The sequence below is a fragment of the Magallana gigas genome, chromosome 4, assembly GCF_963853765.1.
Source record: "Magallana gigas chromosome 4, xbMagGiga1.1, whole genome shotgun sequence".
NCBI classification, from domain to species: domain Eukaryota; kingdom Metazoa; phylum Mollusca; class Bivalvia; order Ostreida; family Ostreidae; genus Magallana; species Magallana gigas.
In genome coordinates, this window is record NC_088856.1 from 40,865,611 (window position 1) to 40,893,047 (window position 27,437).

Below are 27,437 nucleotides of genomic sequence, written 5' to 3' on the forward strand. Positions count from 1 at the left end.
AGACATTTGAGATGAGATCGACGAGCCTGAAAATATAATCCATGAAAAGTAACTATTGAAAGTTTGGTTTTAACAATAAAGTCAACTGTTTTGTTGAATAATTATAAAACATGATGTTTTGACAACATTTATGAAATACATTTTTTAACCGATAACATAGAAATCACTGTTTGAGAACTACTTATGTAAATTACTTGTAAATTCATACGCAGTGAATAGGTGTTGCATTTAGAGGCATTTAAACATCACGGAATTTAATGGGAAAACACAGTAGAATGTAAATATAGTGATATATACGCATTGTACACAATGTTATACGTCAATCATTACTGTATTGTATTCATATATGTAAAGTCAAGGTTTTCTGCTATAGCGCCTTCATCAGCTAGATATCAACAGAATAGAGAAACACCGTGGATCTTTATCCATGGTTGGCGATAACTAAAAAAAGCTACACTTTTACCAATATAATATACATTCTAAACAGATGATTTTTTTAAAATTAAAATTACAATGTATAAAAAAAATATTTTTACCACCCCGTTTGGAAAATTCAAAGTTTAACATACACATGTAGTGAATTAACGAATATTTAAATATCTCCCCCCCCCCCCCCCAAAAAAAATGAAATAAAATAAATAAATAATGACCCCCTCTTGAAAAAATTATGTGATCTGTACATACACTACTGTTTTATTTACCATGTGTACAGTGCGCAATCGCAACTTCTCGGGCCTTTCCGGCAGGCTCGGAAAAACACCTCGAATGTATTAACATTACCGGGTGTTAGAATTTTATACAAAATGGAGTCGCTTCCCATTAAAATAACTATCGGCTAGACAGCCTTATATATAAGTCGCTTCTGTGTTATATTTGAGGGTATATCATTTACTTTAATGAAGTCTAGCTTACATCTCAACAGATTGTAAAATGTGTTGTATTTAAATCAAGTTTTATAAAAAGGGGGGGGGGGTTGTCATGGACGCCTAGGTAATACATTCGAGGTGTTTTTCCGAGCCTGCCGGAAAGGCCCGAGAAGTTGCGATTGGTACAGTGCGTTGAAGTCCTATGAATAATGGTGAAAACCTCTCTAAAAGGTACCTGCAATTTTTACAGGTTAAAAATTCGTTTGATTTTATTCGAATCCAATTATATAACTCCTTCTAAATAAGTTAAAAAAGGATACGGGAAAAATCAATATTTATAGGAAGGGGAATAATCGATAATAGGTTCATGTAAGAGTTACCGTCCTTTTCATTGTGAGACACGTGACGCATCACTAAGCAATGACGTCATAATAGGCACCTAGCTTATTGGTGATTCTTGTTTCATTTGCGGTAGGTATTATATGGGTCATTATCAAAATATGCAGCCTTTTGTGTGAGTGTCAATTTAAAGGGGGAAAATAATGTTCTGGGGAATATATACAAAACCATTGGATTTTAGAAACTTAAACCTATATTGTTGAACAAATAAATCGACAATTTTACTGCTTAAAGTATAAAAAAAAATTTATTTGTTATGAGATTTCAGTGAATTTATGTTGTCATTAAATTTTTCCAACGTCTTTAACCTACAATATCTTCAATAATATTGAAGTTTTATTCCCAAATTCACCGTTAATTATCAAAACAACATTCATATTTTAATTTCTGCTATGCTCCTTAACAAGTTCTCTTTTAAAAACAATGAATTTGATGAGATATATGCTTGTACAAAAAATTTTTGTCATTAGTGTTACAAGGCAAATTATATAAAAACATCTTAAAATACATCAAGTAAATAATATTGTACTACAGTTGGAATCCCCCAGATCATAGTGACATCATTCCCTGCTACTATAAAAAGATAAATGTATCAGTGATGACATCATTGTGATAGAAAATATGGCAGAAAATGTTAGTATGCTCCGAAAAATACAATGTAAACTGTGTCAGTGGGATAACGTGCTATTTAAGGTTTGCTATTATGAAAGAACAAAAAAGTTTTTCACATAAATGATGAATGTTTATCACATTATAACATAGGCTATGTAGCTTTGTGTAGTATCTGTTCTCTTGGGTCATACTGCTACATTTACTATGGATACATCAGTGGTATAACGGTCAGTGGTGTAACCAAAAATTGTTGTTACACCACTGAAAAAACTGTTACACCACATGACATTATTTAATTATTTTACTTTTTCCTCCATTTCATTTATATTTTGCGCATTTTGAACAATTGTTATTAATCAATTTTACAAGTTAGACACTGTCACAATAAAGAAAGCTTGACTATTTAATTGCAATTGTGGTTTCTTAATCTGGAAAATGAGACCTGTTACACCATTGACATTATTTGAAACACCATTGACATGCTCTAATTATGTTTTACTCATTTAAATAAAAGATAAAAGTAAAAACAAATTTATTCTAATAAAAAAATGGAATTATCCACATTTCATTTTTATTAAAAAATCAAACTTTTTAATGACTTATAGTGTGTTATAAGATATGTTATTCCACTGACATTTCACATTCCCTATTATGTTATACTAAAATCTTTCAAATGCTTTAAGGTAACAAATTCTAGCTGGGCTTCAACAAACATATATAGACAAAGAGGAAGTGTATATGCGTTGTATGCATTGATTTTGGAGAAAATTGGAGAAAATTCAATTTTATTGTCCAAAATGTATGATTGATATGAGCTGGTATAGTATTGACAATGTTGTTTGTGAGATTGATGTGGCAAAGAAAGTTCGAACTCGGTACAAGGTGAATAAAAGTGTGTGGATGCCAATAGTAAAAAAATATTACATCAAAGAATGAGTGATTTAATGTAAAAAAAAAAATCTACATGCATTTTTTCTGTCAGTGGTGTAACACTGATTATAAGTGGTGTAACAGTGTGTCTATCTTCAGATTATGAAAGAATGAGGCACGAAAACTTTTATTTAAGATCAAATTTATCACTTTTTAAATGCAATCAAAAATAGAAATTATTTTATTTTACAAAATTTAACACGCTTATCTCTTATTTATGATCGCTAGGTCAGTGGTGTAACTTTAATGTCAGTGGTAAAACATAATAATCAGTGGTGTAACATGTACATTTTTCTCCAAATAAAATTAACTGACAATAATACAAGTATATTTGAAAACACCAGTGCATTTATAGTAATGTCTTTTTTATGCTCCATTGAAAGAAAAATCGAGTTGTGTTCTTTTTAATGCTCAAATTAAAAATTTGCTGAGTAACATCAAGACTTTGTCCTAAATGTTATGTTGGTCACTATGTAAATGTGTCAAATATTTTCTGTTATCTAATTCTAATAACTTTTAATGAAGTTTGTTGATATAAACTTTATGTCCATCATTTTAAAAGAATTATTTTATCTTATTTAAGAATTTTTTCCTATACTATATACCTGTTACACCACTAACAAAATGTTCACAGTTCATTAAATTTCAGTCTAATTATCATCCAAATGGTAGATTCCAATGTTTGCAAATTTTTAGATGTTATACTTCATTGTTTGTTAAATGTGTTTTTTGCAATCAAAGTAATTTTTTCAGAAAAAATTTTCTCATGTTTTTCATTTTTCAAAAGTCTGCATATTTTGATAATGACCCATATATTCCCTTCTTTCGCACACAAAAAATGTTTATTAATCTTTGAAGAAATAGAGAGTTAACTCAGTCTGATATATAATTTAATTCTTAACCAATTTAATATACTTGATTTATAATTGTAAGTGTATTCCATGGTGAAGTATCATCCTTTCAGTTTTATTTAATTGTTTTTCTTTTTTCAATATTTAATAGAATAGAGATCAACAATTTCATCAGCAAAGTTGTGAAAGCTTCGGAATATTTTCTGAGCAGGTATGTATATACAGTTTATATTATATCGAATATCTTCCAAAGATCCATAACTTCTAAAAACCATAATCATATGTCATATATCTCTATGATATATTACACGGAATAAAGTATTATTAATGAATTGGTACAAGTACGTTCGCATGAATACTTTCATTCTTACGATAGTTATTAATTCTAATTAAATATGTGGTACAAAATATACATGCATTACATACAATGTAATAAATTAATGTTTATATGATATGAACAACTGTAACTAAACAGTGCCGTGCATATGATTATTGCCGAATTCCGTGTCATTTCTATCCATGTCAATTTCAAATGCATGCAATTTGTTTTATCAAAAACTCTTTTCATGAAATTTTGTTGACAGTAACAATGGAGATGAACAAAACCGTCGATGACCCACAGGGGTCCACAGAGGCCCTCAGCGAAACCTTGCCTCAGGAGACCCTGTCTACAGGGACCCAGGTCGAGCCCAAAGAGACACAACATGTGTCCACAGAGGCACATTCCATGTCCATGGAGGCTCAGCACGCACACACAGAAGAGGGACGGCTCGTGTCCACAGAGGCCCAGCACATGCCCACAGGGGTACCTCACCCGTTCCAAGAGCTCAAAACCGAGTCCCTAGGGACACAGAACATGCCCCCGAAAATTGATACAGAGGCACCCAGATTAATGCAAACTGAAGTAGCCTGTGAACATATAGAGAACGATTCCAAACACAAGGTAGTCATAAAGATGTCGTTTTGTTGAATTGCCTATTGTTGATACGTGGAATTATTGCATTTTTTATATTATTGTTTTTTTTTTTACTCTATTTACTTAAATTCTAATTTTATACATTTCAACAGACCGGTGATTTGGAGATACCGGGTCCCTCGTTTACATCGACCATACGGAGAGAATCATTGGTATGATTTATTGTTATCAGATCCAAAAATAATTGTGTACGACGGTTCCTACATTGAACACACTATTTTGCAAAAATACAGTCTGTTTATTTAAATAAATAGGCCATTAGCTGGACTTTTATGCAGAGAGAGAGAGAGAGAGAGAGAGAGAGAGAGACTCAAACTATTTTGGAAAAGTGCTCCTTGTTTTTATGTAGATTAACAAATGTTCGATGATATCGATGATGTTGGACCATGACAGCGATAACAGTGATGGCGACGATGAAGAAAATAACAAAGAAATGGACCAGGCGGTATGGTCATGATTAACTGTAATCAGATTTAATTATATTTTCATCATGTCATTAATTCAATATTTAGATTTTGTAAACATTCTCAGCAATCTATACTTGTTATAAATATCACAACAAATTTGAACACTTAATGATTATCACAACAAATTGAAACACTTAATAATTCATAGTCACGTGGTTTACAGGCCCTGTCCAGACTTTGTGCAGTGTCGGGGGAGATAATTCTTAGATAAGAGGTACTGCAATAAAGACGTGTCCACCTTTTGTTGAAATATACTATCAAAATTACAGATTAATCGAGTTGTTTTAATTTATATATCTATATATTTCTATTTATATACACGTTCACTCTTTAGGCACGTGCATTGTCAGAGCTGACCATCAAAACAGTTCTGGCTGAGGAGCGAATAACATTAGAGGTGATCATACCTAAATGCATATATCAACCGATAAATTTCCGAGATAGTTCACTGTTGTCTTGTTGTAAACTTCGGATTTGTCAATTGGGAATAAATACACAATTAACAATATATTATTTTTGCATTTCTTACCACCTGGCTAATTCAAAATATACAACATGACCTAAATAATGAATCGATAAATTAATACCGATGCGTTCAGTAGTTATTCATATGAACCATTTTGTTGATGGATAATTGTTCATATGGACATTTATATCGGTTTTAAGGCCAGAAGGATGTCCAAGATGGCCATACAGTCTGCCTACTCAGCGGCCGTGGTTACTCCACTAAGGTCCTCTAAGAAAGTGAGAAGGAAACTAAGCTCAACACAGGAATAAGTATTATAATGTTAAAATGTAAACCAAACGTACTACATGTAAATCTCCATAGCTAGCCTAATGCTATGGAAAAAAAGGTTCGGATAGTAACAATTTTAGGTCGTCCATCCGATTTTTTTTTCAGACCGGGAGCTAAAGACCAGCTATTTGTAACTACACACGTAATTGTGAAAAAATTTGCCCGGCAAAGGTCATCGATATACAAGTATATATTAGATGGCCGCATATATCAATGAAGCTGAAACGAGAAAGAATAGCTTCAAAGTTTTAATTATATAACCATACACGTGCATTGTAATGAGTCGCTTCATTAAGAATCGATGTCAATAATAAAATGCATGCGTGTTACATTTCAGCTTCTCATATCTTTTTTAAAAGATTTGCTGAAAATTAAAAATTCTTAATAGCTACATCTCGTGAAATAATATCCCCATTATGTATTCGTTTTCTATTTCAGCCAAACATCTTCAGGCGACTTCTAGCTTGCTGTTTTGGGTGCTGCAGGAGGAGACATTAAACTTTTTAAATATTTTTATTTAAATAAAAAAAATTAACAACATTCATTGTTTTATTTCTCTTTCCAAGAAAACATTTAATAGCATAAAAGACAAAGTTCATAATACTTTCCAGTTGTCATTTGTACGTATTCATCTACAAATTAATTAACATGGTCCCATTACAAAGCAATTTTTATTGGCGGATTCAAGGGGGCGCCCTCGGCGCGTGCGCCCCCTAATATTGTCAAAACAAGAGGCCAATTGGCCTTAACGGTCACCTGAGTAGCATATATCAAATACACAAACTTGTCATGGAGTCTCATATATGCATCCAATTAATTAGGTTTCATACTGAAATAGAAAAATTTTAAATTTGTAATGACAACCACATTTAATTCAAAAAGAACAGCGAAACCTATAATTTTGGTGAAAAACTAAAAGATCTGGTCTACAAAATAATGAATTCAGTTTTCCTTTCAGGTGTGTGGGAGTAAAGAAGATAATTTTTTAACGTTATATGCATTAACATCTATACATCCATTTTCGCCTTGCCCTAGAGTCAAAACCCATACTCCAGGGGACATGAAAATTAAAATTTCAGTAGAGGAATTCCTGGTAAACATAATTATTAGTCGTTTTTTTTTTTTTTTACAGATGTGTGAGAATAGAGAAGAAGATCTTTAAACATTATATGCATTAACACTTAATTGCCATATTGCCCCCCCCCCCTCATGTCCCGAACCCTGACCCAGGGGCCATGAATTTCACAATTTAGGTAAAGGAGATTGTGGATATCATAACCATGTATTCAGTTTTTTGCCCACATGTGTGGGAGTAGAGAAGAAGATTTTTTAAGATTTAATAAATTTTTACTATATGGCCATATTGGCCCCACCCTAGAGCATGAACACCTAACAAAGGGATCATGAATTTCACAATTTTAGTAGAGAGCCTCATGGACATCATAATCATGCATTTAGTTTTTAACAAATATATATGGGAGTTGAGAAGAAGATTTTCTAAGATTTGATACATTTTTACTATTTGGCCATATCGGCCCCACCCTAGAGCCTGAACCCCTGACCGAGGGGTCATGAATTTCACAATTAAGGTAGAGGGCTTCATGGACATCATAACCATGCATTTAGCTTTTAACAAATATATATGGGAGTAGATAAGAAGATTTTCTAAGATTGAATAAATGTTTACTATATGGCCATATTGGCCCCACCCTAGAGCCTGAACCCCTGACCCAGGGGCCATACATTTCACAATTTAGGTTGAGGTCTTCATGGACATCATTATCATGCATTTAGTTTTTAACAAATATATATGATAGTAGAGAAGACGATTTTCTAAGATTTAATACATTTTTACTATATGGCCATATTGGCCCCATCCTAGAACCTGAACCCCTGACCCAGGGGTCATGAATTTCACAATTTAGGAAGAGGGCTTCATGGACATCATAATCATGCATTTAGTTTTTAACAAATATATATGGTAGTAGAGAAGAAGATTTTCTAAGATTTAATACATTTTAACTATTTGGCCATATTGGCCCCACCCTAAAGCCAGAACCCCTGACCCAGGGGCCATACATTTCACAATTTTGGTAGAGGGCCTCATGGACATCATAACCAAGCATTCAGTTTTTTTCTCACATGTGTGGAAGTAGAGAAGAAGATTTTTGAAAATTTGGCTTTTTTTGCATATTTGGCCCCGCCCATGGCACCCCAGGGGTGGTAGAGCCATAAATTTCACAATTTAGATTCTTCTTACCATAGAGATGCTTCACACCAAAAATGGTAACGATTGGCCTGGTAGTTTTCAAGAAGAAGTTAAAAATGTAAAATTGTTACCGCACGACGCACGACGCACAACGCACGACGACGGACGAAGACCAATTGCAATAGGTCACCTGAGTGACTCAGGTGACCTAATAAAGTTAAATAATACTCGTTCTGGCAAAAATAAAATATACAATTGCGAGTTGTAATCATCAAATCTTTAGAAACTTAAGGGATTTCTCTACAATAGACTAATTTCAACTGTGTAGTATGAACAACATCTGTGTGTTTAATGGTGTAACGTACAAACTAAAAAGCCCAGCTTTATTACGGCCTTTCAAATGTGACCAGTCAATTATCTTTAAGTATATGTAATTGGTTATACAACAGGCACGTACCATCAGGGGGACCACAAATATTTTTCTTAAATTTACATACAAAAAAAATTAATAAACATGGAGTTGCCCCCCCCCCCCACACTTTTGTAGGACCAAAGTAAAATTGAAATGAAAATAAGGAAATAAACAGTGAAATTGAAGTTAAATGTATACTCCCACCCCCCTCCCCTTTCCGGATTAGGATTTTAAGAATTTTGGAAAGTATCCTTTTTTTTTTCTTTTTGCCCCCCCCCCCACTTTCAAAAACGATGCTACGAGCCTGTACTAGGTAGTGTTTTTTAATGACTCTTACATGTTTATTTTACAATACAAGCTGGTATAATGATCTTTTCTTAAACTTCATTTACATCGTCTCATTTATCTTCATTTTTTTTTTAAATTTACTGATTAATATACAGCCATTAGTAAGAAACATTCTCATATTTCTGCAAGGCAGAGGGTTTTGATGGGATTACTGCAGGTCTCAAATCTACCAAAAAAAAAAAATAAAAAAAAAAATGAATAGTTTTATTACTTTTACATGCAAGTATAATCACAAACGGACAAAAGTCTTTATTGTAAGATTCATTTTAACCTTTAAAAAGTCTATAGAATCCATGAGCTTCGAGGTGCTTTGCCCCCTGTGCCCCATAAGAATAACAGAAATTAACGTTTCTCATATTTCTGCTATGCATAGGGTTTTGATGGGATTAATCCAGGTCGTAAATCTACAAACCCTTAAAGATTATAAATATTTTTTTTTACTTTTAAGTATAATCACGAGAAGAAATATTACAAAGTCGAAATTTGAAGACTTAATTTGTACCCTACAAAATCTCTTGAATCCAGGAGCTTCAGAGGGCTTTGTACTCTGGGCCCTCACCAGGGCTTTGCCCAGACCTCCTGCCTAGAACTGGCGCCCCTTCAAATCCTGGATCCGCCCCTGAATTTTCACTCTAAACCAACAGTATTTCTATTACTTTCGACACATTTTTGCGATGTCTGCGGATACTGTGAAATTGTTAACATTCGCGGCCCGGGAACTAAATTTTCTTGGATTTACAAATATATCATATAAAAAAAGAATACCCGACGAATTATGAAACACGCTCTTTCTTCATTAGACACCAAAACGGATATACGCAATTATATTCTAATGTACCTTTAAAAAAACCTGCACTCCACAAACTTTTGGACCTACTGATTTTAAATAAATGATACCTTCAGGTTTGGTATATAACGACTGTCTATCGCGAATATTGATAATAGTTTTCGTATGAAGCATCGTAGGTTAAGTATAGTTGTTTATTTTGAAATATTCACGGAGCACATTTCAAGCCACCAATTTGAACACTATATATGACATTGGTCTAATTCTTTTCAGCTCTTTTCAATATGAACATCTACCGGCTCATTGGAGCAAGTAAACGTTGTATGGGACACCTCCATATTGTGACGTACTTCCTATCGAAAAAAACCCCAATAAAATCAAGTATAGTTTCATAAATATTTTAGTCATGTTTTCGAATATCGCTGGGGCTTTGATAGTTTTTACCTTTCCAATAACCTTTAAAACGTATTTTTTGGTCAAATACTGTAACAATTGAAAATTCTAAACCGGTGAAAGTATTTCGATTATAATATACTTTTATCCACATTACTATCAACCAGTGCCCCATGCCAACCTCATTAAAAGAAATATAGATAAAACGCAAAAAAATAAAAAAAAATACAAGGATTTTCCTTTATTCACACAGCACACAGCATGGTATAAGCTACGTACAAAAGTTATAATTTGATAAGCAGGATGTCACTAGGGAGAAGTATACCTTTAACTTCAATTTCATTGATCACTTCAATTTTTGTATGGTCCCATCAAAGTGGGGGAGGGGCAACTCCATGTTAATTTAATTTTTTGTATGTAAATTTAAGAAAAATCTTTGCGGCTCAAAAAGTGGGGGAGGGGCCACAATACTACTACCTGCTGCGCAAAAAAGTGTGGGGGGGGGGGGCTAATACTACGTGCCTGTGTCTAGATTGCCGCGTGGTCGCCGCTATGGCCGCTCACTGCGAGGAGATTGATTCTGCAAGGATGGACTTCAAACCCCGACCTGGGCGAGGAAAAGCTCATTCATCAATTTAATTTACATAAATGCATTCTGACAGTGTTTAAACTTCGCAGGCGTTATAAATGATCTTTTCGCACTGGCCTTTTTCTGCTTTTCTACTTTCATTTTACCTTGAGTACTTGAGCAATGGTTTTACTAAAAACCCATACTGTAACATTATAATCGTCGTAAATCATAGACTGATTCTTAGTTCATAGGCAATATAAATGTTAACAGATTGTTCTTATTATCAGTTACACATTATACGTCTTTGTATACGTGCTTTGAACATCTAGTAGAACACCAGGAGATTTAAATCTAATTTTGGCTCTATAACCAGGAAGTAAATTACACAAGTCTCGTTTTCTCTTGCTCTGATCTCAGGGCGTTACCTTGATTCAGGACTCAAGTGGTAAGTTACATATGTAATAAGAATAGTTTTGTCTAAAATTTTAAATATCTTTTATATGTCATGACGGTACAGCATTTGACATATAATTCATATTCATAATCAAGATGGATAAGTCAACAATGGATAATAATATATATTAAACAGTTAAATGCTTGTCCTTATTATTGAACCGAAAGTAGTGACTATATTTCGAGACACTGTGAAGTTTTCCAATTAATTTATTCCGATCCTTTGGCATCTGTAAAGAAATGTGTCATTCTATAACTGTACCGTTACTGGTGTAAACAAAGCCTAATCGGCCAAAATGTTTGTTTACAAATATTCGTATAGCGTCGAAAGCAAATTGAATGTGTTTGTGTGTGTGGGGGGGGGGGGATAGACTGATCTTTGAATATGGTTATGTATAAATTTGCAAATAAAGGGGGGACCCCCCCCCCCCCCCCCCCGGTTACGATGCCTATACCTTATACCTATGTTGAGTATCTACACTGTTTCATTGTATTTATAAGTAAAAGATGATTTGTAAATGAAAGCTAATTATAACCTTACTAAATTTGATATACCTCTATTCAAATTTTCTTATTTCAGATGGAAATATCTAAATCCCTAGATCCAGCCGACGCCCAGCATTATTTGGTGTGTGGCACTGAAGACTGTGAGAAGAACTGCCAGTTTTACTGCAATGACTGTCACCAACCATTGTGTGAACAATGCAGAGATGAACATCAGAAGAATAAGAAAACCAAGAACCATGAAGTGGTCCCTTATAAACAACGCAAACGTAAACTTCCTGTAGAGAAATGCAAGATCCACCCAACAAAAGACATAGATCTTCTCTGCGAGGAATGCCAGATACCCCTTTGTTCTAAATGCACAGCCACAGAAGAACACCGCGGCCATGTGTTTACCGACCTAGAAATTGTCTTTGCTGAAAAATGCTCGCTTTGTCATGTAGAAATTACCAAAATTCGAAGCTATTTTGAGCCTACTTCTCAAGATTTGAAAAAGGAAATTGCTGGAGATGTTACAGAAATTAAAAAGATCATGAAAGATATAAGAACATCTATGAAGGCTGAAGCTGAGTCTGTGAAAAAGCTGGTAGACACAGTCACATCAGATAAAATAAAACATGTTGACAAAATAGAGCAGTCATTATTAGAAACATTAAACGGTCAAAACCAAAAAATAGATGATTACATCAATTATGTAGATGATTTGATCAAAACATTATATAGCTACCTATCTCCCTCAGATATTGAAACTTTAACATTTGCTCTCAAATCAGAAAACTTGATGATACAACCCATACCAGAAACATTCAAACCAGTCCTACCTGTATTTACTGCTGGTCAATACAGCAAGGAAGATGTTGCCAAACTACTGGGTAGATTAAAAATTCCTAACACTAAATTAGAGAACAGAAAAGTAAAACCCATGGACACTGCCTTGAAACAGTTGAAACTTACAGGGAAACAGATGAAACAAGACAGAGAGAAAGCTGACGTGAAACAAACACTGTCTCTGTCTTCCTCTGTCACCAAGGTCAGGGAGTACACAGTACCAGGTGTTAACAATGTATGTCATATATCACTGGGTAAATCAGGCAGAATCTGGGTCAGTAATAGATATGGTGACCTTGTCCAAACAGATCTACAGGGGAATCAGCTACAGAAGATACAAACCAATGGTAGAATAGAAGGCTACCACACAGTCACACAGGACGGGGATCTGATCTTTACAGACAAAGTCAACAAAGTCATCAATAGTATAACACCGGATAATACAATCACTGGATTCATTAAAACAGGAGACTGGAGACCACTCAGTTTACACTCCTCCTACATTAACGGGGACATACTGGTAGGGATGTATACAGATGAAGAGGGTAAAGTCACCAGATACAACAAGACAGGGACAGAAATACAGAACATACAGAGAGACAACAAAGGTCAGGGACTGTATAGTTGTCCACACTACATCACAGAAAACATCAATGGTGATGTCTGTGTATCAGACTATAACAATGGTGTAGTGGTGGTGGATAAATCAGGACAACACAGGTTCTCCTACACATGTCAGGGGTCAGGGCTTAATCCCTATGGAATATGTACCGATGTACTCGGTCACATCCTGGTGTGTGAAACTTACAGTAACACAGTTCATCTCCTGGATCAGGACGGTCAGTTCTTGTCTCTACTACTAACACCACAACAAGGGATAAAGCGTCCCCGTAGTGTGTGTGTGGATGATGAGAACAATCTCTGGGTGGGACAACGTACCACCAACACAGTGACAGTGTACAAGTATCTACAGTGAGCATTATACAGTGTATATCCATACAGTAATTATGTACTGTGTGTATGTTGTGAGACAATGTAACAATAATACTGAGATAGTGTACAATTACTGGTATCTACATGTACAGTGTACACTGAAGTACATGTTAGCATTCGTATCACCCTGTGCATGTTTATAAATTTATTTATAATGAATTATATTAATTGCTAAAGAATTGAAAAATAAAATGCATATATTATATTTTTTATTTTAGCCATTGGATACTTAATTTCAATTTTTGATTGAATCTTGAAAATAGTTATCAAAAGGACTTGCAGTACATATATAAAATTTTATCTAACAATAATTGAAGTAATGCGAATGTTTTTCAAAATACAATAAGTAAATATCAAAACCGTACAATGTACTTAAAATACTACAGAACAATAGTTAAATTTCCGTTTTCCATCAATTGATGAATTTGAATAAGATGTACATATTTTACACCTTACTACATGTACATGTAAAATGCATTGACAAAAAAGATTCGTTTGATTCACAATGTAGATTTTAAAATTAAGGAAGCTATTTCTGCCTGGTATTTTCATCTTAAGAAATTTTTTTTTATTAAAAAGAAGAAAAAAACCTAAAACGTTTTTTCATTAACACGCAAACAGTACACAGAAATTAAAAAAGGTAAAAGAACAGCGTTTAATAGAACAAAGGGAGGAAACTGCCGAAAGTACAGTATTTTCATTAAATCAGGGACGACGGACCTGATATGTTGCACAACTACTACGAACATCGAAATCAAAATATTACGTCACAATCAATATGAAAAAAATCGCATATGACGCAATTTATGACTGCATGTTCAGAGCCATCTATCCACACTTTATATAGTACATGTATGTACATGTACATGTGGTCGCTGACTGTTGTTATTTTTAACATGCTCAAATACGCTTTTCAACATTACACAACTTAACATACCCGGCTTTCTTAAAAGGATGTTACAGTACTGTAGCGAGCTCAAGTTATTCTTGACGCACCAAACAAAAATTAATCTTCCTTAAACTGGTTGACAGTTTCAGTTTGATTCTTATATAATTATACAGCAAATATAGACTACTTATAAGTATTGCTATATTAATAACGTTACATATTTTAAATACAGTAAATTTATTCGAATTTACTTTCTTATTTTGATTCAAAGTTTTTCAGACTATGAATAATGCATGAGAAATGGAATGGTATAAATGATTAAAAATTAAAATAAAAAAAAATATACATTTAATCTCTGCATTTTTCTTAAAGATGGTGTAAATAATAAAAGTAAACAAAACACGATAAAAGTGCATGTTATTTCATATTTATATATTAGTGTTGTGTAGTGCATGTACTATGCCTACAAAGTAGTCAGATTTTGGTATACATTGAATAAGCCAGAGGCTAAATGTTCCCTACAAAACGTTCGCCGTGCTGTATTTTGACAAAGTTTGTTTACGCTACAGACATACTACGAATGTGCAAAAGTAGATGAGTATATTCATCTACTTTTTAATATCATATACTGTATATGATTTTTTTAAAGGATAGTTTAATGAAAAAGTCCCGCGGGTCTCGATACTTTGGTTGGGGGGATGGATCGCGGTGGGGGGAGGGGGGGGGGGGGTCCTGTCCTCAAGCACCTGTGAAATGCACATGGTATAGCATGTTTTTGTATTTTTAAAATTGGTTTTAAAATTTTGGATAAGAATTCTAAAAAAATTGCGTAGTCTAATGATCTGTTCGTGCAATATTATTTAGCTCCTATATCTGTTCTGGAGAACTAACGGAAGTACCTATTATGCCTTAGTACTTTAGATAATCAATTTTTACGCGCTGCATAACTTGCTTTTTTGTATAAGAACACATATATTACCCCCCCCCCCTCCCCCCCACCGCTTCCAAAAAACAAAGTAAGGTTTTTTTCTATTTTTTTTTTATTTTCATTGATTAAATCTAATTTCTGTTTTTAGTGTTTTCAAATTCAGAACAAAATATGACTGTACCTGGGAAGATGGTAACTCTGTGTATGAATTGTTTCGAAAAATTGATTTAAATTTTTATGTGTTGACACATGCTATTTCTACAACATATTGCAGAATAAAACGCAGAAATGAGCTAAGATTTTCAATCAGAGAACGACTGCATACACAGCCCCATTTCATTCTTTCTAGAATTTCTAAACTCATGAGCTTGACAGACAATGAATATTTCCAGCAAAGAAATCAACCAACATTTGGCTGTAAAAATATATAATTTCATTTGCTAACAAATTGTTAACACTGTATAACCTTGCGATGAAAACAATTTTACTTTCGCAAAAAATAAAAATAAAAATTAATTTCTAGTTTAAAATTAAAAACTGTTTTCTTTCTATACAGCATGTTTAGAATTGTGATGTACATTGAGACATGCTTATGTTGTATAATATTATTCATTTAATAGCTCTCTCTCTCTCTTCTCTCTCTCTCTCTCTCTCTCTCTCTCTCTCTCTCTCTCTCTCTCTCGTGATGTTTCGCTGTTGGTTTTTTTAAATGCTGGATAGCATCGTCGAAATGACGTGGAAAGATCAACTGCGGTTTTCAAATTGATTATAGAAAATAAAAATGAACAGTAAAACATTACAGTCACCGAAGACTTTTTATTACATGCATAACCGTGCCTTCAGGTTATCTCCTACGACTGTGAAAGTACACACATTATCCAATTTTAAAATCAGTTAGTTATATTTTCGTTCATGAGTTCCAGTTGGATTAAACTGGAGATTGAAAATGGAGGGTGTTTAAAGGTATATTAATACAAGGTGTTTTCCTCAGTGAAAGGAATCTTCAATCGTTTGAATGAATATCGATGAATATCGATGAAACATTAGTTTAAGCAACAAAACCAAAACAATTGGAATAAAAATAAATTAGAACAGCTTAATTTACATGTGGATTAACAATCAAAAATTAATCAAAGTACTGAGAGTACTGAAAGACGGGGTCTTGAACGTTTGAATTTGTAATTGTCCTGGATTTCCTCGAATATGTTTCCAAAATTTATGGGTTTAAATTAGTTTTTACAATATATGTTAATTCAGCTTTTTGCAATTGTCTGATACTTTGTCTAAATTTTACTCCATCCCGGCCTTCATAATTGCAGGAAATTGACACAAAGGTATATTATGAAAAAGAAGACCCCAAGGAAAATTTTTAAAAATTACTACTAACCGGGAAAATCCAACAACTATATCAATGTACATAATCTTAATTATTAGATTTATTCAATTTTGTGATCCAAGGGAAAATCCACAAGTCGGATGGTATTTGTAATAAAAGTTTTATGAAAACTCTAAAACTGCTGAATTAACAAAGTAAACATTTGTTTAAGAAAAGATATTAAATTTCTACCTATGTTATACGATATAACATAACTTGGGTCAATTTACGCTTTATAAACAGCGAACCTTACTTTGAGAACTACAAGTGCAACAGCAATCCTGTATAAGTCATTAAATTTGAACCTGATAGTGAACATGAACATGAACCTGTAAATATTTTAAGCATTTTTTGTTTATGAAATATTTACAAAAACTCTTTATTTAGTTTTTAAATTACTTTTTTAAAACTTATTAACTTTTCACAAAGTAATGGTAATGCATTACTTTACTCATGTAATGGTAATGTAATGCATTACTTCAAGAAAATTAGGTAATGGTAATGGTAATTTAATGCCCTAATTCATGAAGTAATGGTAATGTAATGCATTATTTTACAATGTAATTCACCCAAAGCCTAATTCCAGACTTGTATTTATTTTCTTTGTACAAAATTCCTTTAGAGACGAACAGCAGTCATACCGCAAGTAGAACGGAACCCAGTGAAACACCTATTTAATTTGTATAACCCGTCCCGAATTACACTTCGGCTTGCGCATGAAGTTTGGTAGTATTAAGGTAAAATATTGTCAAAAAAAATTCAAAACTTTACAAAAATGGCACATTGCGTTTGGGAGCTTTAATTTCGATTCCACCATCAACCTCTTCTATTGATTAATGAGCTTGTACACTAACTGAATCGTCAACGACGATGTGCATTTAGTTGCTTATAACTCATTCCACATTTGAACCCAAGCAAGATTATTTTGACCATATAAAACTATTTGTTTATTTTCTAAATACACAGAGGACTTAAAAAGATTTAATGTGTGTTTTTATAATACATATTTACTGAAATGCATGAAAACATTCTGCACTATTTTCTTACGCGTAGACTCAATTCGTGTGTTCTACGCGTGCCTTCCGGTTTGAGACTTCGACTGACAGTAAACCAATAGACGGGGTCACGTGATCCCGTCTAAAAACAATAGGAGTAGAAATAATTGAGTAGAGTTTCTATGCGTGTGCATCTGCCAAGAGGAAGGACAGTACAATATGTTTTCAAGGGGAAATACGTTTTATTTTCATTATGGAGGAAAATCAATGATACTAAATAAGAGAAAGTATTTTTTTTATAAAGAATCTGATCATAAAATGAACAATTTAACATTATCACAGTTTGAAAAAAGGAGTCAAATATTTCATACCATGAATACATGTTTTCTTTCTAAAAATCGAAATTTGTGATTTTTCCCCCGAAATATGGACCTTTTAGTGCAATAAACGACATGTTGTGACAATGAACACTGTTTAAAATCAAAATCACAAGAAAAGATCGTAAACAGGGGCCTGTTTCACAAATCATACTTAGGACTAAGTTAAATCTTAGGAAAGAACTTTTTCCTAAGTTATCCGTTTCACTTATCCGTTTCACTATTCTTGTCTTATCTTATGAAATTCCTGTTATGTCTTAATTTTAACATTTTTTTTAGATTATCTAGTCGCACGCACAGATGGGTAGCTGGTATTGTTATAGCTAGTGCACTGATGATAATAAAATTAGTCATTCCCGAGAACCACTGATATCTTTAGCAGTTTGATAGAAACAGGAATAAATACTACGTGAAAATCAATTACAGAATAACTGGATGATTTGTCCTATTTCTCCACCAAATAACCTTTTTCTTTTACGAAAGAAATTTGAGGTGTTTTCTTTTCGGTGGGGTGAGTGGTTCTTTATTTCACTTTTTGTTGGGAGGGGTAGAAGTGACCGGCAAGTGGTTTAGGTATGTCGATGTTAAATCATCCATCGAATTGCTGTTTCATTAAGAAATTGTTGCCTTTTATCCTCGCTTCCTCTATCAGCCAAGATGTATTAATCTGCGATTCAATATTGATTCGTAATGTTATTACAGACAAATACAGTAGAAAATTTAAATATTGTGTCTTATTATGCTCGCCGAAAAAACTCAAGAAACCTGAACCTTAAAATTACTAATGATCTTGGATTTGTTTTTCATTACATTAAACTTAGTTTAAAAGTTCCACATCTTTCCATTCTAAATCTTACTTGTCACTGAATGTGAGTATTGTATTATATTTTGAAATATACCGTATACTGCGATCTCTCAAATTAAAAAAAAACACCGTTTTCAAAGAATTTACGGGTATATTACATTTGTACATTATTTTTATCTACTAGTGTATGCATTAGAAGGTTAAATATTATACATAATTTCAGTACATGCACATAAGCACTACTCTATTTACATTCTATTAACACGTTTTAATTTTTTTTCTTCTAATTTGTTTCTAGGTGAATAAAGGAATGGGTTTTTACGTTTACTACATCCGTGCCATATGGAAAAGAATTTACATGATCGATATAAGTTAGGAATTAACGAAATGATTAAAAAAGTGGCTTATAATGTATCTTAGGAACTTCCAAAGTTATAACTCAGGCATATATCATAAGTTCTTTCTTAGGAAACATCTTAATAAATCTTTGTGAAACTGGCCCCTAGAGCAGAGAAAACAAGGATCTTTAAAAAAAATAGAGGTAGGATCAGGTGGTATGGAAAGTGAGCATCCTCTGCTTACCAGTCACACCCGTCGTGTGCTCTTTGTCGTAATCGGGAAAACGAAAAGATCCGTAGACGCAATTATATAGGTGATTAAAAAGCATACTGAGTATTTATTGAATACTTTAGAAAAGATGACTCAGAGATAAATTGTATACCTTATGACTACTTTCTGTACACCTTAACATTACCACACAACTATATGTATTTAATTTAAAAAAAGCCACGAACTAAAAAATGTTTGTCTATTTCATCTGACAATATATTTGTTTGTTGGTTTAACGTAAAGCTGCAAAAAAAAAATATTTTAAATTAAAAATTTTGAATTACATCGTGTAAAATGAGACTTGAAAGCGCCCGATAGTTAGACCGGATCGTTAGTTCAGAATAACGTCTGCTTAGAAAATAAACATGATTTGAATTGTGAAAATTTATCAATAAACATTCTTTTTATGCAAAAATGGAATTATTTTGGCCACAGTCGGTAGTACATCAGCCGTTGTCATAGCCGATATCGGCCTCATTTTTTTTCGGCCTACCAATTGTGTGTCCATCGTGCAAAGTTATAAATTTTTGTGCGTCGGTGACCGATCGATTTCTTTGGTTAAAACAGCCTTTAAATAGTTCGTCGAGCAACCATCGATCATCGTCCGACCATCGGCAGACAGTTTGTTAAAAACTCAAAACTCAAAACTCAAAACCTTGGCCGACATCTCACTTGCTTTTTAATTATCAATAAGAATCAATGTTTAGGAGTAAGTGTATGAAAACCTGATAGAGTAGTGCTTAGTTTTATGCAATGTGAAACAGAAAAAAAAAACACGTTTTATCTTTTAAATATATAACTGAATATTTTGAAATATACTGATAAAATAGTTGAACATATCGGACTCCTTGACAGTAATAAAAAATCGAATGAAACAGAAGATTTTCAAGTATGTTCAAAGAAAATTTGAGAAATGTTGGAATTCTTAAAAAAATTAGATATAAAATTAAATTGACATTTGGCATTAAAAAAATATTTACCGTTGCTTTGGAATTTCACTATAAAGAAATAAATATTTTATGCATAAATTTTCACGATATTATTATTTTTATTTTGACGATGCTCTATTTTGATGCATTTTAATATAAGCAGTTTGTATCGATATGAATTGTATATACTAATCTAAGATGTGTGTTTACAAAGGGTTTATACCTTGGCGAACTTTTAATTTTACAAATTAGAAAAGATAAATTAATGTATCTTGCATTCGTGGAAATCAAACATTTCTCTTGTGAACTCGTTAATGGTAAAAATCACGTAAATATGAATATAGAACATTTTCCACAGATACCATACTAACATTTTGCAATTTTGCAAGCCCTGTCATGGGAGTAAATCCGTTTAAAATTACATTGAATATGAATAATGATATTGTTCATCATAAATTCTAGAACTACATCAGAATGAGTTTCAATTTCATTTAATGTATTGTTTATATTATGAAATTTCTCCCTACTGTTTTAATGAAAATTAAATACCTGGGGCTAGACATGACTTCATTTTAATTTCAAATTATCTATATAAATAAAATTTTGGTGATTCTAGATGTTTTATATGTATTTCTCTTTTTTTAAGAAGTTAAGATATATTTAGAAGAAATACCTTTACACCATTTCTTAAGCAATCCGTCATGTTGACAGACACGCAAATTGTCAGTTACATGAACATCTTTTATGACAACTTATTCATTTAAGAAACACGAAGGATGTTAAAAAGTTAAACCGGATATGAACTTGGTTGTCACGTGATCGAATCTTGTGAAGGCCATTTCTCAGAAGATATAATCACGTACCAACCAATGTTATATCCCGGTGGACTTTTAAAACATTAACGCTGATGGTAACTATTAAATGAATAGCGAGTGCAGTTATCACCGTGACATCAATTTCAAATTCAAAATGGCACCGATTACAATTTCAAAATCTCGTCAGGTGCTAGATTTCGCCCAGAATTCTTTGAAAAAGCATAAGTTGCAAATCCTGTGAGTTTATACGTCCCTGGTTTAATGAATCTTTTTATTTTCAATAAATTCAAAACAGGAACATTTTTAAAAACAGTTGAATGTGTTTGCATATCGGGTAAATAGGAGAATAGTCTATATGAACGCACCAGTATAAACGAGAAGTCAATTATTCTAGTTACATGTATGTAAATGTGCTAAAGTTGCGATGGGTATACAACTGGAAATTTTAAAAACAATATTTAAAACTTTTATTTGAAAGCTACCAATTATGAAACTCTTTTAAAAAAAATATACGGTGGCGTTCTGTGCGAAATTGTTTTAATGCTCTGGTGCTGGTGCGACGGCGAGTTATTTGAGAGGACTCGTTTCTAAAGCGCAAGCGGACTTTTGTAGTGACCTTATTCAGAGACAATACATTTGAGGCATTTTTGTGTTCCTTCATTAATATTCGGAGAAATTCATTTTCATGGATTCACAGTGATGGATATTTTAAACAGATAAAACTTCGTAACTAATGATCATATCAAAATAATATATTATTGGATAAAAAAATTGTATTTCCATGTTCAATTGTTTGATTATTTGATATCGTGGATAAAATCAACAAATAAATGAATTCCACAGAAATCATTATTTAAAAAATTACATGTATTAATAAAACTACAGTACATGTTCCCGAAAGAATTGATAAAATGAAAGTGACAGCTAATTTCTTCAAACAGTAATGCTAAAAAACAATTGACTTGGTTCTAAATGTGTAATACGACATTGCAATAAATCAATTATTATTATAATAAATACTATCTACTTTTCATATGTTTATATCATTTTTAAGTGAAAGTATTCTATGAAAATTATTCATTTCTACTGAAGCACCTTGCCCATAAATTATTGATAAGAAAAACTAAACTTCTTTGTTAGAGCATTTCGACAAGAGAATAAATTAATTGCCGATAATATTTAACCGCAGTGCAATCAGCATTCTCTCCTACTGTACACAAACTGTGGAGCGGCATGCGCTTCAGAAGAAGTTTACCGTTGATGGTCAGTTTCATTGAGTTAATCAATGGCTGCATTCAGTTTAAATTCTCAGGTGAGGTGTCTTTGTTAGACAATTCTCAAATGATAGGCACATGTCCAGGATCTTCCGAACAAGGGCTTTTCGGTGTGTGTTCTCCAAGATGTAACAATGACATAAAGTGTAACGCTATTGACATCTGCTTTGAAAATTTGAAGTGCAAATTAATCAGTGGTAGAACACCACTGACGCCAGGCAACGTCTCTAAAGGAGTGTGTGAACGATTCCAAATGGTAGGGATGTAACCTCTTTTTGCCTCTCTCTCTCTCTCTCTCTCTCTCTCTCTCTCTCTCTCTCTCTTTCTCCCTCTGAATACCACCCGTCTCATTTTAAAAGGAACATATGGTTAATTTGTGCGGTCTCTCTCTCTCTTTTTTTTAAGCAAGGTTGTCCAGATGGATATTTTTTTGACAGAAAAGAAAATATTTGCATCGCTCAAAGTAAGTCTTATATTAGTGACAACTGCATTTTTTTTTACAATCGAATTTATATTTAATACGACCACAAGCTAAAATCTGTCATTTATTCAACCGAATGTTGACTGAAAGGAAGGTGACTGAATGACAATTTCCCTTTCTTCCTAACATCTTACAGTTGTCATGATGACACCCTGTCAGTTTCATCTTGTGCCATGTTTCGCTCATTATGTTTCGTTGATATTAATCTTATTCGTTTTCCTAACTTACTTAATTTTCTTTTTTCAGACTATTGCAACTTTGAGAGTGACCCAGAGTTGACATGTTTTCTTTCCGAAAGTCTTTCTGACGAATTTAACTGGACCATTCATGCGGTTGGTAGTTAACTATATAATATATCTTTTTCAAGAGGTGATATGTCAGGAGAGAACATTATCTTTATAACTTTACATTAATAGTTTCATTACCATTAAAACAACATCTTAAAATGCTAAATTCCCACAAGCCCGACAATTCGACAATTTGATTTGTTAAGTATGGTCTTTTTTTTTTTTATAACACACTGGTCTGTAACTGCTGATTATGATCATTTTTTGAGGTGGAATTCATTCACTATATCTTATAAATAATGTATACTGCAAGTTGCTTTTAACGATTACTTGTCTATATTAATTGCACATATCATTTTCATCTTTTCTCAAAATAGGATTTTTTTCTGTTACATAGTCATCTTCTGTTCGACCTTTGAGTATATTTTGTGACTGAATAGAAAATGGTGCTTACGCAGATGAATAAATGTGCGGTCACTGAGACGATGCGACTTTGCATCCGGTTTTCCATCCAATTTTCGTTTTCTCACCCGATTCTCTTTCGACTTATATCCCACCGTGTGATCACCAAAGTCGAAAGTCCAAAGCAAAGTCTCAAAGTCGATTTAAAATCTGAAGTCACAGTGACTTTCTCCCGTAAAATATTATTAATGAATAGGTGTAATTAATCAAAAATCGATTGTATTTCGTATCGTGTGACCGCCTCAACAATCGACTCCAATTATTTTACCTCCGCAAGTCAATTGAAAATCAATTTGGATGAAAATCGATTTGTGGGCCTGCACAACAAGTATTTGTAATGTAAACAAGGCTCGTGGCCTGTTTTTGTTTACATAGGTTCAATATACAAGTAAAACAATCTTTTATTAGCTGATTTGTCTATTTTCTTATTCATTTAAGCATAAATAAACAGTTCCTAACGTTTAACACATTCGTTTAAAGTCTCTAACTGGAATTTTTACTTCAACATTCAAAATCTAAACAAAGTTTTGTTTATATAGTAAAGAATTGTGAGTTCTGTAATTCGCTTATAACTCAATAAATGACACTCAAATTTTGGTTGCTCATTAAAAATGCCTTTCTAAAGCATTGTAAACATGCCTCTTTAATTGTATTGCAAAGTGTTCCATATGTCATCGTATGAAAAACGAACAGTCAATATGACGTCATGATATGAAGTCACCATCTTTTAAAAACAGCTCTGGCTCAAGAGTTAAATCAAGTTAAAAGAAATATGTTTATAAAAACAATAAAATGATTCATGCTAGTTGCAGAACTACAATGCTAGAATCTGTGACATTATTCTGCAAACCTACTACAATCGTGTAAATTCCTTCTTAAAACTGTTTCCCTTGGGCTCCACTATGAGTTAAATACAGACGTTTGTAGGAAATGTTTTAAAACTCTTCTTAAAACATCATTATATCAAGGTCACAGTGATCTATTGTCTCTTTAAAAAAATATTTATATTCCTTTTAACAATATTTTAAGGCCTAGTATAATATTGGTGCATAAAAAGAAGCCTTTTTTTTTTTAGACATCATATCCTAGGATATAGGATGCATCATTTCTTATGCGTTATTCGATGCATATTAGATCCTAGGAAATGATGTCCAAAAAAGAAGGCTTCTTTTAATGCATTTAAATGTATTGTCAAATTTCGAAATATATGAGAATTTTTGTTAGTATCGAAACCTTTGGGAAGAATTTCATAATCATTTATTTTTTTATTTTAGAACTCTACACCATCCTTCAACACAGGTCCTTCCTCTGCTGTAAATGGATCATACTACAAATACATTGAAACATCAAGAGGAGAAGGTTATCCTACTTTCATATCTGGTCAAAGGGCGATTCTGGAAAGTTTCATCAAATTTTCAGGTGCATCGTCATTATTTTACGTTTTTGCAGTTAATAAAACAATTTTTATCAAATATGACTTTTTTGAATAATGAGTAAAGAAGGTAGATTAGTGCTATGACTCATTAAACTGCAATTTTCGCCCATTTGACATTCGACATTCGCCTGTATATTCCACCAAAATTTCAAAGTGATAATTTCAAATAACAATTATATTACTGAATATGGAAACAAATATATATTAATTTCTAAAACATAGTCTAACTGGTGACTTACAAAACAGTCTGCTGAAACATAATAAAAGAAAAGTGCTTGTGAATCATGTTAAAGAAAAATTTTTGCAACAGGTAACATGTTTAATTGTTTAATCAAGATACGATAGATAAAATTTAACAGCATGATATTGTATAACCCCGTTATGGCGTTATGAAACCTGAGTTTTAGATTTTTTAAGGTAAGATTTCAAAATATTTGACAGAAAATAAAAATGATAAAAACGTCTTCATATTTGACCTTTGACGTATTGATATGCTCTAATTCATTGAGCAGAAAGTCTAAACATTAGTGATGACTTTGTACAAATTTCTAAACACAAATTACATGCTTACAGAAAATAAACAGTGCACGTTTCTAAATGAACAGTTACAATGTCTAGTAGAATATGTCCTATTTACAGACATGAACAACTTTTAGCAGAGATAAAACAAAATAAAATGCGCAAAATCAACACTTTTTTATTCCATGCATGAAATTCATCTCTAAACGTCTACATGTACTTGTGTTTGTTAAAAATTAAATAATTCCTACTTGGTCGTATTCCAGATATAACCTACTGCCTCACGATGTACTACCACATGTACAGAGACTACATAAACACTCTCACCATCAGAACCCAGAAAGGGAACAACACCGCCATAGACCGCTGGAAATTGTCTGGTAACCAAGGTGATGTCTGGCATCATTTGTCTGGGGTCAACCTTCCTTTGGACTCCCAAACAAAAGTAAAGAGATAGTTTCAAACTTGTTTACTTTTCGATAAATATTCCTTATATTGAGTGAATCGCTGTTTAACATCTTTGTTTTTCATCATTTTTTTAGATCATCATCGAAGCAACAAAGGGGACTAACTATGAGGGGGACATTGCAATTGATTCCATCGAGTTGTTGCCGTTTGCATGTCCTTAGAAAGTAATAAAGTGACCAAACTTATTTTATATGCGCTTTTGATTTATTTTACTCATTTTTATTATTTGATTTGTAAAATAAACAGTTTAAATTTCGAATAACCAATTGTTCTTTTGTGCATTTTGAGTGAGTTTGCTTAGTAAAGATATGTCCGATATTTCATTGGTTTTTTGACTTGATTAGTATTTCGTAAACTTTTTATCAAATAGTAAACGTTCAGGTGGATCATATGTTTCATTGCAATTTAATAATCAATTCATTTACAAAGTCATTATTTTGATTTCAAGTTTTGTGTTTTTCTTTGTGTTTTCGTAGTCAAATATCACATGTACCTTCATATCTTAAAACCGTTGGATCTAATTTGCATATTTAAAGTACCATATAACAGAAACGTTATTTGTATATAAAATAACGCAACGATGTTATGTTATCGTCACCAGTTGTATATGTTGTAACTTGAAATCAGTTATTTCGATTTGTAACTTTACACTCCTCATATGAACATGCATTCTGAGAGTATTGCATAAGCAATACAAGTGTTCTACAAGCTTCACAAATTCAAAATATTTGTATTTTCATGTGCTGAATGGGTCTGGAAAAAAACTCGGTTTAAGATTTTTGAAAACGACGAAACAAATAATCAATTAAAAAAAAAAGTCGTTATAATTATTTGGGTTTTTTGGGGTTCATTTGGGTAGATATACAATATAATGATATATTCAAAAAAATAATAGATTACTTGTCTATATTAACTGCACATATCAATTTCATTTTTTCTCAAAAAAGGATTTTTTTCTACTACACATCTTTTTTTTGACCTTTGAGTTAATTTTGTGACTAAATAGAAAATGGTGCATACACAGATGAGTAAATGTGCGGTCACCGCCACGATGCGAACTTGCATCCGGTTTTCCATCCAATTTTCATTTTCTCATCCGATTCGCTGTTGACATTAATCCCACCGTGTGACCACCAGATTCGAAAGTCCAAAGCAAAGTCTCAAAGTCGATTTAATATCTGAAGTCACAGTGACTTTCTCCCGTAAAGTATTAATTATAAATAGGTTTAACTAATTAAAACTCGATTGTATTCCGTATCTTGTTACCGCCTCAACAATCGACTCCAATTATTTTACCTGAGCAAGTCAATTGAAGATCAAATCGGATGAAAACTGCATTGTGTGCCCGCACTACAATTCTTTGTAATGTAAACAAAAAACAGGGCAAGAGCCTT

General features: G+C 32.8%; 3 protein-coding genes across 3 annotated transcripts; all 3 read left to right on the forward strand.

Moving 5' to 3' along the window:
• Positions 1-1,247: 1,247 nt before the first annotated feature.
• Positions 1,248-6,428, forward strand: LOC105318895 (uncharacterized). Its single transcript, XM_066080737.1, has 9 exons — positions 1,248-1,337; positions 3,810-3,869; positions 4,243-4,601; positions 4,727-4,786; positions 4,984-5,079; positions 5,265-5,315; positions 5,436-5,498; positions 5,768-5,845; positions 6,336-6,428. The coding sequence occupies exons 3-6, from the start codon at positions 4,248-4,250 to the stop codon at positions 5,310-5,312; spliced, it is 558 nt and encodes a 185-aa protein (XP_065936809.1). The 5' UTR covers positions 1,248-1,337; positions 3,810-3,869; positions 4,243-4,247; the 3' UTR covers positions 5,313-5,315; positions 5,436-5,498; positions 5,768-5,845; positions 6,336-6,428.
• A 4,414-nt stretch (positions 6,429-10,842) lies between these two features.
• On the forward strand, positions 10,843-13,933 carry LOC109621117 (tripartite motif-containing protein 3-like). The gene is made up of 2 exons (XM_034452436.2): positions 10,843-11,062; positions 11,651-13,933. The coding sequence occupies exon 2, from the start codon at positions 11,651-11,653 to the stop codon at positions 13,376-13,378; it is 1,728 nt and encodes a 575-aa protein (XP_034308327.2). The 5' UTR covers positions 10,843-11,062; the 3' UTR covers positions 13,379-13,933.
• Positions 13,934-22,512: 8,579 nt separating this feature from the next.
• Positions 22,513-26,204, forward strand: LOC109620438 (MAM domain-containing glycosylphosphatidylinositol anchor protein 1). Its single transcript, XM_020072927.3, has 6 exons — positions 22,513-22,647; positions 22,797-22,854; positions 23,119-23,204; positions 24,896-25,040; positions 25,842-26,020; positions 26,118-26,204. The coding sequence occupies exons 1-6, from the start codon at positions 22,645-22,647 to the stop codon at positions 26,202-26,204; spliced, it is 558 nt and encodes a 185-aa protein (XP_019928486.3). The 5' UTR covers positions 22,513-22,644.
• The last annotated feature ends 1,233 nt before the right edge of the window (positions 26,205-27,437 follow it).

Excerpts from the sequence above, each read along its gene's own strand:
- LOC109620438 (XM_020072927.3), top strand. Across the intron at positions 22,855-23,118 it reads AAATATTTGCATCGCTCAAA|ACTATTGCAACTTTGAGAGT; the intron begins GTAAGTCTTATA and ends TTCTTTTTTCAG. Across the intron at positions 23,205-24,895 it reads TTAACTGGACCATTCATGCG|AACTCTACACCATCCTTCAA; the intron begins GTTGGTAGTTAA and ends TTTTTATTTTAG.
- LOC109621117 (XM_034452436.2), top strand. The coding sequence starts at position 11,651 with ATGGAAATATCTAAATCCCTAGATCCAGCCGACGCCCAGCATTATTTG.
- LOC105318895 (XM_066080737.1), top strand. The coding sequence starts at position 4,248 with ATGGAGATGAACAAAACCGTCGATGACCCACAGGGGTCCACAGAGGCC. Across the intron at positions 4,602-4,726 it reads AGAACGATTCCAAACACAAG|ACCGGTGATTTGGAGATACC; the intron begins GTAGTCATAAAG and ends ACATTTCAACAG. Across the intron at positions 5,080-5,264 it reads ACAAAGAAATGGACCAGGCG|GCCCTGTCCAGACTTTGTGC; the intron begins GTATGGTCATGA and ends CGTGGTTTACAG.